At 55.4% G+C, this 13,570-nt stretch overlaps 1 protein-coding gene across 6 annotated transcripts in view; it reads right to left on the bottom strand.

Moving 5' to 3' along the window:
* Positions 1-8,324: 8,324 nt before the first annotated feature.
* The window catches only part of CACNA1G (calcium voltage-gated channel subunit alpha1 G), a 61,797-nt gene continuing 56,551 nt past the window's right edge, over positions 8,325-13,570 (bottom strand). For 3 of the 6 annotated variants that reach the window (XM_037129643.2, XM_037129644.2, XM_037129645.2), the window contains 3 exons: positions 11,214-11,391; positions 10,735-10,904; positions 8,325-9,688 (listed from right to left, as the gene is read on the bottom strand). In XM_037129643.2, coding sequence (XP_036985538.2) covers positions 8,954-9,688; positions 10,735-10,904; positions 11,214-11,391 — 1,083 coding nt within the window. In that variant the 3' untranslated portion in view covers positions 8,325-8,953. Of the gene's footprint in view, positions 9,689-10,716; positions 10,905-11,213; positions 11,392-13,570 lie in introns of all 6 variants that reach the window. The other 3 variants (XM_053657254.1, XM_053657265.1, XM_053657261.1) reach the window with 1 other exon arrangement.

The following is a 13,570-nucleotide window of genomic DNA, read 5'->3' as shown; positions in this document are numbered from 1 at the left end:
ACCTTCTCTTTCCTAACAGGATCTCAGAAAGCCAATTCACTATCCCTTCTCAGGGCTGAGAAGGAACCGTTGCCTTCTCTCCACAGCTCTTTCTCCAGGTCCCTCTCTCCCCTGCCCTCACCTCCCCAACCGTGTTCCTGTCCATGGCATCTGCCCAGGTTCATCCCTGGTGATTCCTTCCTTGGCATATGTTCTTTTTTTTTTTAAAGATTTTATTTATTTTATTTTTAGAGCAAGGGGAAGGGAGGGAGAGAGAGATAGAAACATCAATGTGTGGTTGCCTCTCATGCGCCCCCTACTGGGGACCTGGCCTGCAACCCAGGCATGTGCACTCCCTCGGAATCAAACAGGTGACATTTTGGTTTCCAGGATGGCATTCATTTTACCAAGTCACACCAGCCAGGGTGGCACTTGTTCCCAGGAGAAAGTATTTTCTTCCTTGGCGTGATCAGCAAGATATCACAGCAGCAGCCAGCCCCACCCGTTCTTCTGGACATGCAGGAAGTCGCCAGAAGGAAGTCTCTGAGGCCGTAGGCTATCATATCAGAACAGAGATCTGAACTGGGGCATGCCAGCAGGGTGGACAAAGCTCCCCCTTCCCAGCCAGTGGGACAGGGACCTCTTCCCTCCGCTGGGCAAGTCTTAGCTCTTTGTCTGCCCCTCTTCTCTCTTCCAGTCATTCCATCACTCCCCTTACTCTGAATCAAAGACTTCACAGAGGTTTCACACTCTTGTCCCGATGTGCCTTGGATTATATTAGTTGTGAAGAGTCTGTCTTCCCTGCCAGTCTGAGAGGCGCCCAAGAGCAAGGATGGACCGAGTTACCCACAATCCCCCTCTATGCCTTAGGCCGTGCCTTTTGTATGCCGTGTGACCTCAACAAATCCCTTGATGTTTCTGGGACTCAGTTTCTTCAACAAGTCGAACCAGATGCCATCTCAGGTCTGTCCTAGCTCAAGTGATCTAGGCTTCTATGGTCTGAACAACTAGCAGTCAACCTTCAACCCTTCCCCTCACCCTGGTCTTGGTTTCACCAGCACCTCCTACCCCTGTTTCATCTTGGTCTACCCATCAGCCTCCCCTGCCTCTCGCTCTCCTCTCCTGTTTCTTCTCTAAAGCACCAGAGAAACCATGGGGCTGGCCAGGGGCTCAGGGCCATTCAGAAGGAAAGTTCCCCAAGCAGTCCTCCTTCCTGAAATGGGGAACGCAGGATCAGCCCAAGCTCCCACTCAAGAACTAGCACCAGAGCTGGCCAGGGTGTCCACTGGTTAGAGCTCTGGTGTGGGGTCAGGCCCTTGGGTTCTGTCTTCAGCCTTGAGGCTGCAACACCATCTCCTTTGGCCCCAGGCTTCTCGCGTTGCCAGTGGAGAGCCCTTCTCCAGCCGTTAACCTCCAAGATCATGGTGGGAGCCCTGAGCCATCCTCGCCTTCTCCCAGCTCCCTTGAGGCATTGAGGGTTCGTCCTTCCCGGCCCCTCATGGAATGTGGCTCCCGTCACACAGCCCTTGAATAATAACCACAATATTCCTAGGACATTATGGTTTTGGTTGTTCTCACCAGAGCAAGAAAATGGAGGCCTCGAAATGTCTTATGGTGGCAGAGGCCGGATGTGCTCCACGTGTCCTGAATGCCGGCTCTTTCCCGCAGTCCCCTTGGCAGGATGCACTTGCTGTATCCATAGCCCTTGCTGCGATCATGCCCCCAGCCCGCCTTCGGGCTTACTTGAGCTATGCTGCCCCCTGTGCCTCACCTCCCTGTGTGCACCTGGAAAACTCTACCCATCCTTGAAGATTTCACTCAAGCCCCGCCCCCTAAAGCCTTCCTTAAACCTCCCTCACCCCAATCCTGGGCTAAGGAACCCTTCCTCCTTACAGCCCTTCCTCCCTGTGTTGTACGCAGGGATTGTCTCGCTTACCTCTTCCAGAAGGTGGTGGCCGTCTTAAGGACAGGAGCCGTCTTTTTTATCCTGTACCAGCACCCAGCCCAATACCGGGCAGAATCTGTCCTCAGGAAATGTTTGTTGACGGACTCAACAGTGACACAGTAGGCGATTAGGCAGATATGAGCAGAATAGAAATGAGCCCTGACTGGTGTAGCTCAGTGGATTGCGCACAGACCTGTGAAGCAAAGGGTTGCTGGTTTGATTCCCGGTCAGGGCACATGCCTGGGTTGCAGGCCAGGTCCCCAGTGGGGGACACATGAGAGGCAACCACACACTGATGTTTCTCTCCCACTCTTTCTTCTTCCCTTCCCCTCTCTCTAAAAATAAATTTTAAAAAATTTTTTAAACTTAAAAAAAAAAAAGGAAAGAAATGGTAGGCCAGGCCAGGGACAGGTCAGAAAGCCCCAGGTACCTAGCAGCAGGCAAAACTGGGAAAACAAGTATTTTAGGACCTGGCCCCCAAGGTGACCTTTCTCCCCCTGCATATCACTGGTCCTGTGCTTCAGACCCTCCCCTGGCCTTTCCTCCCTAGTCACGCAACAGACTCCCTTGGAGGAGGAACAAGGGAGCTGGAGGGAGACTAACCTCATAAGACTCCCATTCAAGCCCTTGCACGACCACTCCCTTAAACATTAAGTGCACAAGTCAGTGAGGTTCTGCCCTGCATCAAATAATCTTAGAAACGAGGCCTCGGGGAAGCTGACCATAGAGACAGAGTTTCGGTGAAACTAGAGGTAACCTCCAGGCTTCAGCTGTGTTTTAGCTGCAGCCCCGGAAAATCAGCAAAGCCAGGGCTGGCATTGGACCAGCTGTGAAGACTAATGAATGACCTCCCTGCCCCAGCTCCAACCAATCCGTGGAGGCCAAGACCCTGAGGAGACCCTCTGGGATATTAATGAATGAATGGTCTGTTGAGATCCTCCCCTGAGATCTCCAGATAGAAGTCCTTAAGACAAGGACCCAGCCTGGCTGGTTGGTTGAGTTGGTTGGGCATTGTTTCACAAAGAGAACAGTCGAAGTTTGATTCCCATTCAGGGCACGAGCCTGGATTTTGGGTTCCGGCCCCAGTTGGGGCACCTGTGGGAAAGGACCACTTGATGTTTCTCTCCCTCTCTTTATTCCTCTTCTTCCCTCTCTCTAAAAATAAATAAATTAAATCTTTAAAAAATAAATACAGTCAGGCCCTGGCTGGTGTAGCTCAGTGGATTGAGAGCAGGCCTGTGAACTACAGGATGGCAGTTCGATTCCCAGTCAGGGCACATGCCTGGGTTTCAGGCCAGGTCCCAGCAGGGGATGCGCAAGAGGCAACCATACATTGATATTTCTTTCCCTTTCTCCTTCCCTTCCCCTCCCCTCTAAAGAGGAATAAATAAAATCTTTTAAAAAATAAAATAAAATAAATAAAGTCAATAAATATATCCTGGGGTGAGGATTAAAGAAAAAAAGACAATAGCCCAGCTCTTTCTCTCTGAAATGTATCCCTGCCTTTCCCCATCTTCACCCAGGAACATTTTCTTTGCCCTTCTTTCCCCTAAACTCCAAGCATCCTTCTTTCGCTCGTGTGACTTGTTTTCTGAGCCCATGCAACCCCGCTGGCTCACTTCTTCTACCTCTGTGACTTTCTAAATAAACCTTCGCCTGAATTCTTAACTCAAGGCCCGAGGTCTAATATCTGGTGCTGTTCATCATTAACATAAGCATCTCATATCCTAGGAAGTCATAGGTAGTGAGACTGCTGTGGTATTAGGCACAGTCCCAGCGGTGGGCGCTGTCCACTCTGCCTTTGAGTTTTCAGAACCAGGATGTTTCTAGCTGGAGGCACTGGAAGAGAGTCAATAGAGACCTCGCGGGCTGGGCTGCAGCAGAAAGAGGGAGGGAACCTACCCCAGCTGATGTGCCCCAGCTCCCCTTCCCCCTCCCTGGGTACCTGCAGCTCCAGGCAGGACAGAGCACGTTGCTGTGCCGCCCCTGCCAGAGAACATCCCAGGGGAACCCAGCGCCGGGGATTTCCTGGCAGGGAGATGGAAAGATAAAATGATTGCAAGGTACAGCTCTGAGCAGGAATGACAGCAGAGAGAAGAAAGCCGAGCGAGGCAGGGACAGGGAGACCCAGGGACAGGAAATGCTACAAAGGAGAGTCAGGTGGGAACTACTAAGCAGGGAAGGAGGGGGGATGGCCAAGGTGCGTTGCTAGCTCTCTCCTCCAATCATTGCCTGATTCCTTTTAGCCCCTAGTGTCTCCAGTTCCCAAACTCCAGCCTCCGCCTTCCCTCCTGTTACCTCCGGACCCCGGGCTGGCGGGGGCCACACAGATCCCACTCAGCCTCAGCAAGGCTGCCTCTCCGCCCACAGCCTGTGCTCGATCCGAGCTGACATACGTGTGAGCGCTGGCTGCTGTGCCCGACTCGGGACTTTCCAAGGCCAGAAGAATTCATTAGCTCCACAGGCCACAGTCAGCAGTTCCCACACCTGGACCAGGGCTAAGACGCACAGAGTTTCAAGTTCCCTTGCAGAATTCCCACCACCTGGTATCACCTCCTTGGTCTGCCTTGCTGTGCCCTCGAAGGAAGGCAGCAGCCAACAACTAAGCTCACTTTTTTTGTTGTTAATGGTACATTTTTTCTAAAGATTTTGTTAATTTATTTCTAGACAAAGGGGAAGGGAGAGAGAAGGAAAGGGAGAAAAACATCAATGTGTGATTGCCCCTCTCGTGCCCCCTACTAGATATCTAGCCCGCAACCCAGGCATGTGCCCTGACTGGGAATCGAACCAGTGACTCTGTGGTTTGCAGGCCAGTGCTCAATCCACTGAGCTATACCAGCCAGGGCCTAAACTCACTTTTGAGCTAATTCTCCTCCTGGCAACCACTGTCCTGGTCCCCTGGACTTAAGCAGGGATCCCTGGGCACCATGGTTGAGCACTCCAATGGCGGGGCTTCTCCGCACACAGACAAGTCCTTCACTGGGCCTCGTGAGCCTGTTTCCTCTTTTGGGGGGCATGGTATGCAGAGCACCTCTCCATGGAAGGTGTCCCTTTGTGCTGGTGTCCTCTTCCTGGCTCGGCCCCTCTGGAGAGGAAGCACTGGGTGCACTGGCACCAGGTGAAGGTGACCTACTTGCTCTGCTTCTGGTGCCTGATGCCCTCCCTCCACTGCCATCACCGGCCCCATAGGTGGGGCCACTCGGCTGGCCCAGGAGAGCAGACAGGAGGCGTGGGCACCAGGCTGTGGTGGGCGGGGACTAGGAGTGACGATGCAGGGAAAAAACGCTTAGAAAGTGGGAGAGGTCCAGGTGGGGCAGGGGGAGACAAAGGGGTGGAGGAGAAAGAGGTGCCCTGAGGCTCAAGGGCGGCATGATGTCGAGGAAAGGTGGTTTCTGGTCAACAGGGTGATTGCAGAGCCAGCCTTGGCCAGCCCTTGGCCAAACACCTGTGCTTACAGATAGCTTTTTTTGTGGTTTAACCTCTCTCTCCATGCAAGGTGGATGGCTGTGGGCTTCTCTAAGTCTCTGAGTGTGCAAAGCTGGGACTTCATGTGTGCATTTCTATGAACACAAGTGTTGTTGTGCCCTGGCTGGTGTGGCTCGGTGGATTGAGCACCAGCCTGCAAACCAAAATGTCACCAGTTCAATTCTAAGTCGGGGCACATGCCTGAGTTGTGGGCCAGGTCCCCAGCTGGTGGCATGTGAGAGGCAACAGATTAATATTCTGTTCTCTTCCTCTCTTTCTCTCCTCTCTTCCCAGTCAAGGAACATACGTAGGTTGCAGGTTCAATCCCTAGCCAGGGTGTATACGGAAAGCAACAAAGTGATGTTTCTCTCTCACATCAATGTTTCTCTCTCTCTCTAATATCAATAAATATATCCTTGGGTGACAATTAAACAAAAAAAATACCAACTCTGCCATTCTTGACCATGTGACCTTGGGCTAATGTCTCTGAATCCAAAGCCTCATGGGAAAATGAGAACAATGGTCCCTCCCTGGCCGGGATGTTGTGAGGAGCTAGTGAGAGACTGCAGCTGAGCCTTAGATTTGTTTTTAGCGCTAACTCAGCTCACTCCTCTTCCCAGTCCCCCTACACTCAGGCAGACCTTTTCCTGGAGTCTGGGGGTAGAGGAAGCATAAGCAGCCAAGCCTGAGACGGGACCCTTCAGCTGTTGACATAATTTCCTCTGAACTCCCCAGGAGGAGACTGAGAGCAGAAGTGCCAGGGTAGATGTTCTTACCTCCAAAAGCCCCACGTCCCTGAAGTTCCTGGCCGGTTCCAGTCCTATCCCCTTGGGGCCCTAATCCAAGACCTGCTGCCTCCACTAACCCTTCCCCACCCCCAGCCTCCTCAGACCCCCCCCCCCCCCGCCCCCGTGCCCAGGCGCAGAATCAAAAAACCACCCAGACAAGCATCGTGAGGGTAGCATCGCTGTTATTATTACTACTGTTAATAAGATCCAGAAGTCATCATTTCCATTTCAAAACCCTTTTAATAGGACACAGCAATTTCGATCATCCGTAAAGTCTTTACATAGGGGAGATGCCACAATCCCTCCCCCGCCAGATATGCACTTTGACTCTGTGAGGGTGGGGGTCTTGGGCTAGAATGGAGGGGCAGAGTGGCAGCTCTGGCTTTATCTTGACCCGAATCCTCCAACCATTAGAAGAAAAAAACGGCCCAGAACCCCCTCCCCAAATCCCCCAGCCTTACTAAGGAATAGACAGCTACAGAATTCTATAAAAATATAAAAGCTTAATCTGCCAGCCTAGGCAACAAAACTAGAAATTTTATACAGTTTTGCTTTAGAAAAAAATGGCTGCTTTTACATACAAGCACCGTCCCCTCTGCCCACCCAGGGAGGACAGAGAAGAAAGAATCTGTGTTCGGGTCAGACCCCAGAAGGCTCAAACCAGGTGTTGGCTGTAAGGAGCGGTATCACTCCTGTCCAGGTTAGGAAACACGAGGTCAGAAACATGAGATTGATAAAAGCCTCCGGTTTCAAGGCCTTGCAGTCGGGCCCTCCCCCACCCCCACCCAAGTCTCACCCTCACCCCTCCGGTCCCAGGTTAAGACAGTGGTGGCTGTGAGGGGGGCTGCCAGCTGCTGTGAGGTTTCAAGAATCCCGGGGTTTGAAGGTGCTGGGCATGTCCAGGGGAGTGGGTGTGGGGTGGTGTTTGTGGGGGGCTGGCAGGGAACAGGCTGCTTGAGCCTGTGGTTGGTGCCTGCGGCGCTGCCTTTTGGCACCAGGGTTTCAGAGAAGAGAATATTGCCCATGGTAGCACCAGAAAGGAGGTTCTGGGCCACGCTGCCAGCCCCTCCACCTCTCTCTTTCTTCCTTTCCCTCCGTCCTCCCGGCTGGTTCCCATGGGGCAGGCAGCAGCAGGCCCCGTAATCACCTTTCAGGTACTTATTCATCACCCCCCAGGGGCCGACTCCCTATTCAGTGGCCTGGCTTCCTGACCCTACCATTTCCACTGGGAGGTCACTTCTGGATACCTGGCCGAGGCCCCCTCGATCTGGGGGGTGGGGCACAGCAGCCTGCTGTTTATACAGTTTAATCCCATTGCCTGCCCTCCTGGGGGTGGGGGCCAGCCCTGCTGGCCAGTGCCACACTCCCTGCCCCCAAAGTGGGAGGCTGGAGACCAGACCACTCAGGTCACCCCTGCCGAAGCCTGAAAAGAAAACCCAGAGGCTCTGACAGCCGAAGCTGCCTCTCCTGGCCTCAGTTGGCTCATTAACTAAAACAGCTTCATTATGCCGATTTCCAGCTTTCAATGCGAGGCTGATAGCTGTCAGCAGAAATAAGAGTTAATCTGGAATTACAGTCACAGAGCTGCCTGGCTCGGAGGAAGTGATAAAGCTCTGATAGAAGTCGGAGCATCTTATCTGCCCGGGCTTCCCCTCAAAGGGGGGCTTCTCCCCTCCTCCCTGGCTCCAGGGTGGGGGTGGGGGGACTGAAAGGTTGCAGCAGCCCTGGGGGAGAGACACATGGCTTCTCTCACCCTCAGGCACGAACACACACACACTAATATACTCACATGTGCACACATACACACACCCATTTATAGACTCACTCATGCACTAACACACATACACTCACTCCTTTACACACACGCACATGCATTTATACAGACACATCCATACGCATCCATTCATCCACACACTCATCCACATCCAAACTCACAAACTCACACACCTACACGCAGAGGCAGCTGGGACCGCCCCCTGCCCCCCCTCCGCCCCCAGGAGTCCCTCTCCAAGGCCGTCTGGACGAGCCTAACTGTCCCTTGTGCTTTTACTCTGCACCGTGATTAACTTTTTATTTTGGAAAATTACTTTATTATATAGATATAGATATGTATGTATGTATATATAAAAAGGTTCCATTTCATTTGTAAAATCTTGGTTTTTTCTTTTTCTCTTTTTTTTTCCTACAGAAAATGATGACGAGGTTCAAGGAGAAAATAAGTTACATTGCAGTTTCCAAAATGGTTCTCGCTCTCCGCGGAGGACGGGCCACCGTCAGGGCTGTGATGCACTCGCGGTCCCAGCTTGTGCTTTGCAAGAAGAGGGAATATAACTAGACTGGTGATTTTAGGTTAAAATAGCCGAGAGACAGACGCCTTCGCCTCAAAAATATTCTGAGACACATAAAAGTAGAAGGAAACAAGTCTCTTCAGTCACAAAATGTCGTACATCCCGCATATACTAGATTCAATTAATTTAATAAAATAGAATATACATAGAGATTCTGCACAAACGTATTGCTTTCTCCCAACAGCTCCTGGTGTCGGGAACCTCAGCTACACTGGGCCTCTCTCTTTCCACCGGGAGCCAGGGTGGTCAGGGCCACCGCCTCCAGCCCTCTCTGGAAGTCCTGCTTTCGCCAGTGCCCAGCGCCGCTGAGGCAGGGAGGAGCCCCTCCTCGGTCTCCACGTGGGACTTTTGTCAGGAATATAGCCCAGGAGGAGGAGCTAGGATTTGGCACCCAGTGGAGGAAGGTGAGTGGGAGAGTGGGGCAGGACTCAGGGGTCCAGGTCTGCCGGGTCGGAGGGTAAACCGGAGACACCCAGCATGTCTTTCTTTGGGGAGGGCGAGGCAGCCATGCTGTCGGGGGGGCCAGAGGCCAAGAGATCCTTGGAGTCGCTGGACGGAGCCCGCCGCCGGAGGCAGATGCCAGGGCTGGGTGGGGGCCGAGCGCCCTGGCTCTCTGGGGGGTCTATAGAGATACTGGGCGGACTGAGTTTTTTCTTGGGCCGGCTCCCTGGCCCCCCAAGAGGCGGCCCCCCGAGGCTAGAAGGGCCAGGGCCCAGGTGGGCTTGGGATCCGCTGTCCAGGCAGCTGACAGCAATGGAGTGTCTCCTCTGTTCCTCCAACCAGGACGTGGGCCGGCGCCGGCAGCTCTGGGCCTCCACGCTGTAGCACTTCTTCAGGTCCCGCGGGCACGGGGGCTCCTCCTGGCTGCCGACCGCCAGGAGGTCTCCTGAAATCCAGCTCAGCTCCGTGTCCAGCTCTAAGCTGCTCCTGGCCTCTGGTGGGCTTTTGCCCCAGGTGGGCTCTGGGCCTGGGCAGGGGACTGGCGGGTGCGTGTGCTTCAAGATCTTGCTCTGGCTGCGGGAATGCTGCTGCACCTGGGTGCTCAGCCGGCCCCAGAAGGAGGAGGTCCGGGCCAGAGGTGGGGAGGGCCCGCTCGCCTCTGACAGCAGGTCCTCCCTGCTGCCCAGGCCCTGAGCATCCAGAGAGTCGGTCCTTATTGCTGCCTGTATAGGGTGGGGCAGGGGGAGGCTCAGCCTGGGGGCTTCCTCTCCCCCATAAACTGTTCCACCACTCAAGCCAGATAGCCCTCGCCTCCCACCTCTCCCCCCACCTCCAGGGAGCTGCAGAATCACCCCAAACAGGGCTACCAATATTCGCTGTTGCTAGGCGATGGGGGCCATGTGCATTCTGTCCTCTAGCCTCCCCCACTGCCCCCTAAGCCTGCAATTCCCAGTTCTGGGGACACAAGAAAACACCGGGCCAGCTCTGCTCCCCAGCTGGCTCCTTCAGGCCTCCCTGCCTCTGCCTAGGCTTTTGGGCCTTTAGCACCCCTCAACTTCACGGGCTCAGGTCCTGTGTGACCTAGTAGCTGGGAATCCCCACCCTCAAATACAGTGGACCTCTCCCTCTTCTTTGTGCCCTGCCACCCCAGGCACATAAACATCCCAGTGCTGTGACTTGAAAGGTTTGAAGGGTGTATGTCTCCGCTCTCAGACCCTGAGTCCTGGAGGGCAGGGCCTGGCACATGCAGGCTGCTCAGGGAATACTTGCAGGAGGGATGAGGGTAGGGTTGAGCGGATCCCCATGAGGCCCTGTGTACACGTAAGGGCACACAGAGCATGGGCTGTGGGCTTGTCGCTGGGGGGCACACAAGCCTCATCTGGCTACAGGAGCCTGTGCTCTGTGCCCCTGGACTGTGGGCCCTGGAACGCAGGCCCCTACAGTGTGCCTCGGGCCTCTTAGCTAGGCCTAGTCGTACAGAGAATAGGGAGGCAGCTCTGAGATGAGGAAAGGGAGTTAGAGACCTGGGCTCTATCTCCAACTTCTCCAGCGTCCCTGGGCTCCAGGCCTCCTCACTAAAACAAGGGAGGGTGCAACTCCAAGAGGGCATGGCCCACTCCTGCTTTGTCTGGCACCGTGTCTTGGGTACCTAGGGTGGCACGTCACTGGCTCATAGTGAATGTTTGCTGGGAGAATGAAAAGTGGCAACTAGGATTCGCAGCAGAGAGGCCGGCCCATAGCCCACACCCACCTCTTCGCAGCTGCTCACCTGGCGTCTAAGTGGCCTCTGGGCCAAAGGGGAGCAGCCTGGAGGGGGCAGCTTGGGGATGGTGCTCCAGGTGGGGGCGCTGTGGGGCTGCAGCAGATGGGGTGCATCTTTGGGAAGCTGCAGGATATAGTTGGTGTCTGCTGGTTGGGAGTGAACAGACAAGACAGAGCCTGGGGGGGGGGGCGGGATGTGGGGGAAGGAGGACAGAGAAAAGCTGAAAGGTCAACCAGTCTCCTTCCCACCTGAGTCCCCTCCCTTCTCCTCTCCCTCCCCTAACCCGGGCCTCCATCCACCCTTATCACAGAACCCTCACCCTGGTTTGGAAGCTGCCTCCCTCAGGCAGGGGCTGGGTGCCCCCTTTCAGGCTGGGGGTGCTCCACTGAAGTAGGAGACAATCTCTTTCACTGCCTCACTTCCCTCCCAGGTCAAGGAAGTGGTCCCCGGTATGAGCCCAGCTGATCTGCTCTCAGTTCCAGTACCTGACTGAGCTTTGGGGAGTCCCCAGCCCCTATGTCCCAGGGACCCCTCGGCAGTGCTTCCATCCCGGCACATGTAGCTGTCGTTGGGCAGAGAGTGGGTCCGGCTGACCCCAGACTTCCGCACAGTGAGCAGGTCTGGTCCCAGCGTGATGGGCATCTCCTCCGGGTGGGGCACCATCTGCGAAAGAAACAGGGGAGGGGGGCGGGAGGAAGAGGGGGCATCCAGATTGGGTAACTGAGGCAGCGCTGGACAACAGAAAGCAACAGCCCCCCTCCACCACCGCCCAAGGCCCTGGCCCCATCCCCTTCTCGGACAAGGTGGTGATGGGATGAGTGTGTTGGGCAGAAGGGGCAGACACACGGAGGAGGCCTCCACACACGGGGAGGAGGGAGGTGGGGGGAGGCCCTGCCCCTGGAAAACCATCCACACGGCAAACCTTGGAACCTCCCGGTGGGGATGGCGGAGGGGTGGGGAAGTGTCCAGGGGAGTGAGAGCAGCCCCCAGCCCCCAGCCCTGCAGGTGGTTCAAGAGCTCATTCTCAGGGCCTCATGGAGAGGGGCTGAAGAACCACACCTGAGGATCAAAAGCTAACAGCAGCCCCCTAATCCCCCCATCTGCTGCAGCCCCTAATCCCCCACTGCTGGGGAGGTGGGACTGGGGAGTGAGGGAGGACCGCCACCAGTGAGCCCGAGACTTGGCAGCTGGGAACTGCCTGCAGAGTCCAGGCTAAGTCGCCATCCCGTTCTTTAAGGCAGCCTCAGCACACAGTACTGAGCATGGGCTGAGTTAATGTGGGTTGAATGGCAGATGAACACTAGGGGATGTCACAGCGGCTTCCCCACCTGTCTCCCCGCTTCCCTTTTAATTACACAATGGGGGAGGGCTGGCTAGTACTGGTGGGGACGGGGGGGGGGGGCAAGGCCCGGGAACTGTGGACTCAGGTCCTCCCTTGTAGACAGACTGGGGATTAAGGTTTTTTTAAAAAAAATCTATTTCAAAGAAAGGCAGTCATCAGCCTTTGACCTCAGCCAAAGGGAGACAAGGTTTGCTCCCACAAAGATGTCTCCATCTCCCAATCTGTTCCTAGTTCTCAGGGAGGCTGTAGGGTCCCCACATGGGCCCAGCCAATTGAGCACCCCGCCAGGCCTGAGGATGGCTGTGTTGAGACGGTCTGGATCCTTTGCTCCCCACCCCAGCCCAGGTTCCACTTCTGCACCCACCCCGAGACCCCTAGGGATCCCCAGCCTGTGGTCAGCACAGAGCCCTGCTGTGAGGAAGGGGGGGCCCTGGTTTCCTCTTTCAGTCCCAAGAGAAAGGAGAAGGAAGGGAGGAGGGGGCTGCTCATAGTCAGAAGGGGCTAGGAGTCGGGCAAGGGTGGACAACTGTCAAAACACAGAAACACACAGGGACAGTGACAGAGGAGACAGAGACGGCCCCCCAGGTGGAGGAGGGCAAGGTGGTGGCAGCAGAGATGTGACCTTTCCCCACTACATGGTGGCGGATGGCAGAGGGTGGGGGGCAGGTGAGAAGGAGGGGTGCAGGGAGGGGGAGGGCTGGCTTGCACAGGGCTCCAAGCTCAGAGACGGATTCTGCATCTAGGCAGGCCCCTTGGCCAGCTGCCTGATGCCACTTCTGTTTTGGGCTGGGCCACTCCTGGGTGTCTGCATGAACCCTTTCACGCTGCTGCCGCTGGGCTCTTCTCAGGCAGGCCCCACTTTAATTTCATCTAATTTCTTTGTCCACAGTGGGGGACCTGAAAGACCTCACAATGCCTGGAGCACCAGGTGCCTGCCGGTTGTGCCACTGCGCTGGGGGCCTGGGTGCAGAGTGAGAGGAGGGGGGATCTGGAGCCCTGCAGCCAGCCCAGCCCCTGGGGAGGCTGGGGGGCAGTGAGGGGCTGTGCATGTACATTGCTCTCCGGGGCACTAAGTAAGAGTGTGTGAGTGTCATCAGGCAAAGAGTCATCCGTCAGAGCTAGAGAGCAGGACGGTTCAGACACAATCTCTGACGTCAGAGACAGAGCCTCCATCTCAGCTAGAGGGATCTAGACAGGGAGAGAGATGATCAGGCGTAAGAAACCAGGACAGCGTGCACCCTCGCGTGTGCACGCACACACATGCAACGCACACGCACGTACACAGAGCCCCTCTTCCCCCCTTTCACAAAGCACAGGGAGGAAAGGCCTCCCTTCTCTCTCCCCCCACCCGTTTCCCAAGTAAACTGAGCGCTCCGCTCCTCCCCTCCCCCCACTTTAAACCCGCACTGATCAGAGAGGCTGCGGCAGGCACCAAAGAGCCAGAGCAAACACTGACAAAGCAAGAGACACAGAAACATTTTCCAAAGATACCCCAGGAGC

Source organism: Artibeus jamaicensis, unplaced genomic scaffold, assembly GCF_021234435.1.
Source record: "Artibeus jamaicensis isolate MK-2021 breed Jamaican fruit bat unplaced genomic scaffold, CSHL_Jam_final contig_1998, whole genome shotgun sequence".
Lineage (NCBI taxonomy): Eukaryota > Metazoa > Chordata > Mammalia > Chiroptera > Phyllostomidae > Artibeus > Artibeus jamaicensis.
Note: the sequence above shows the minus strand (reverse complement) of the source record. Positions and strands in the feature narration are given on the sequence as shown.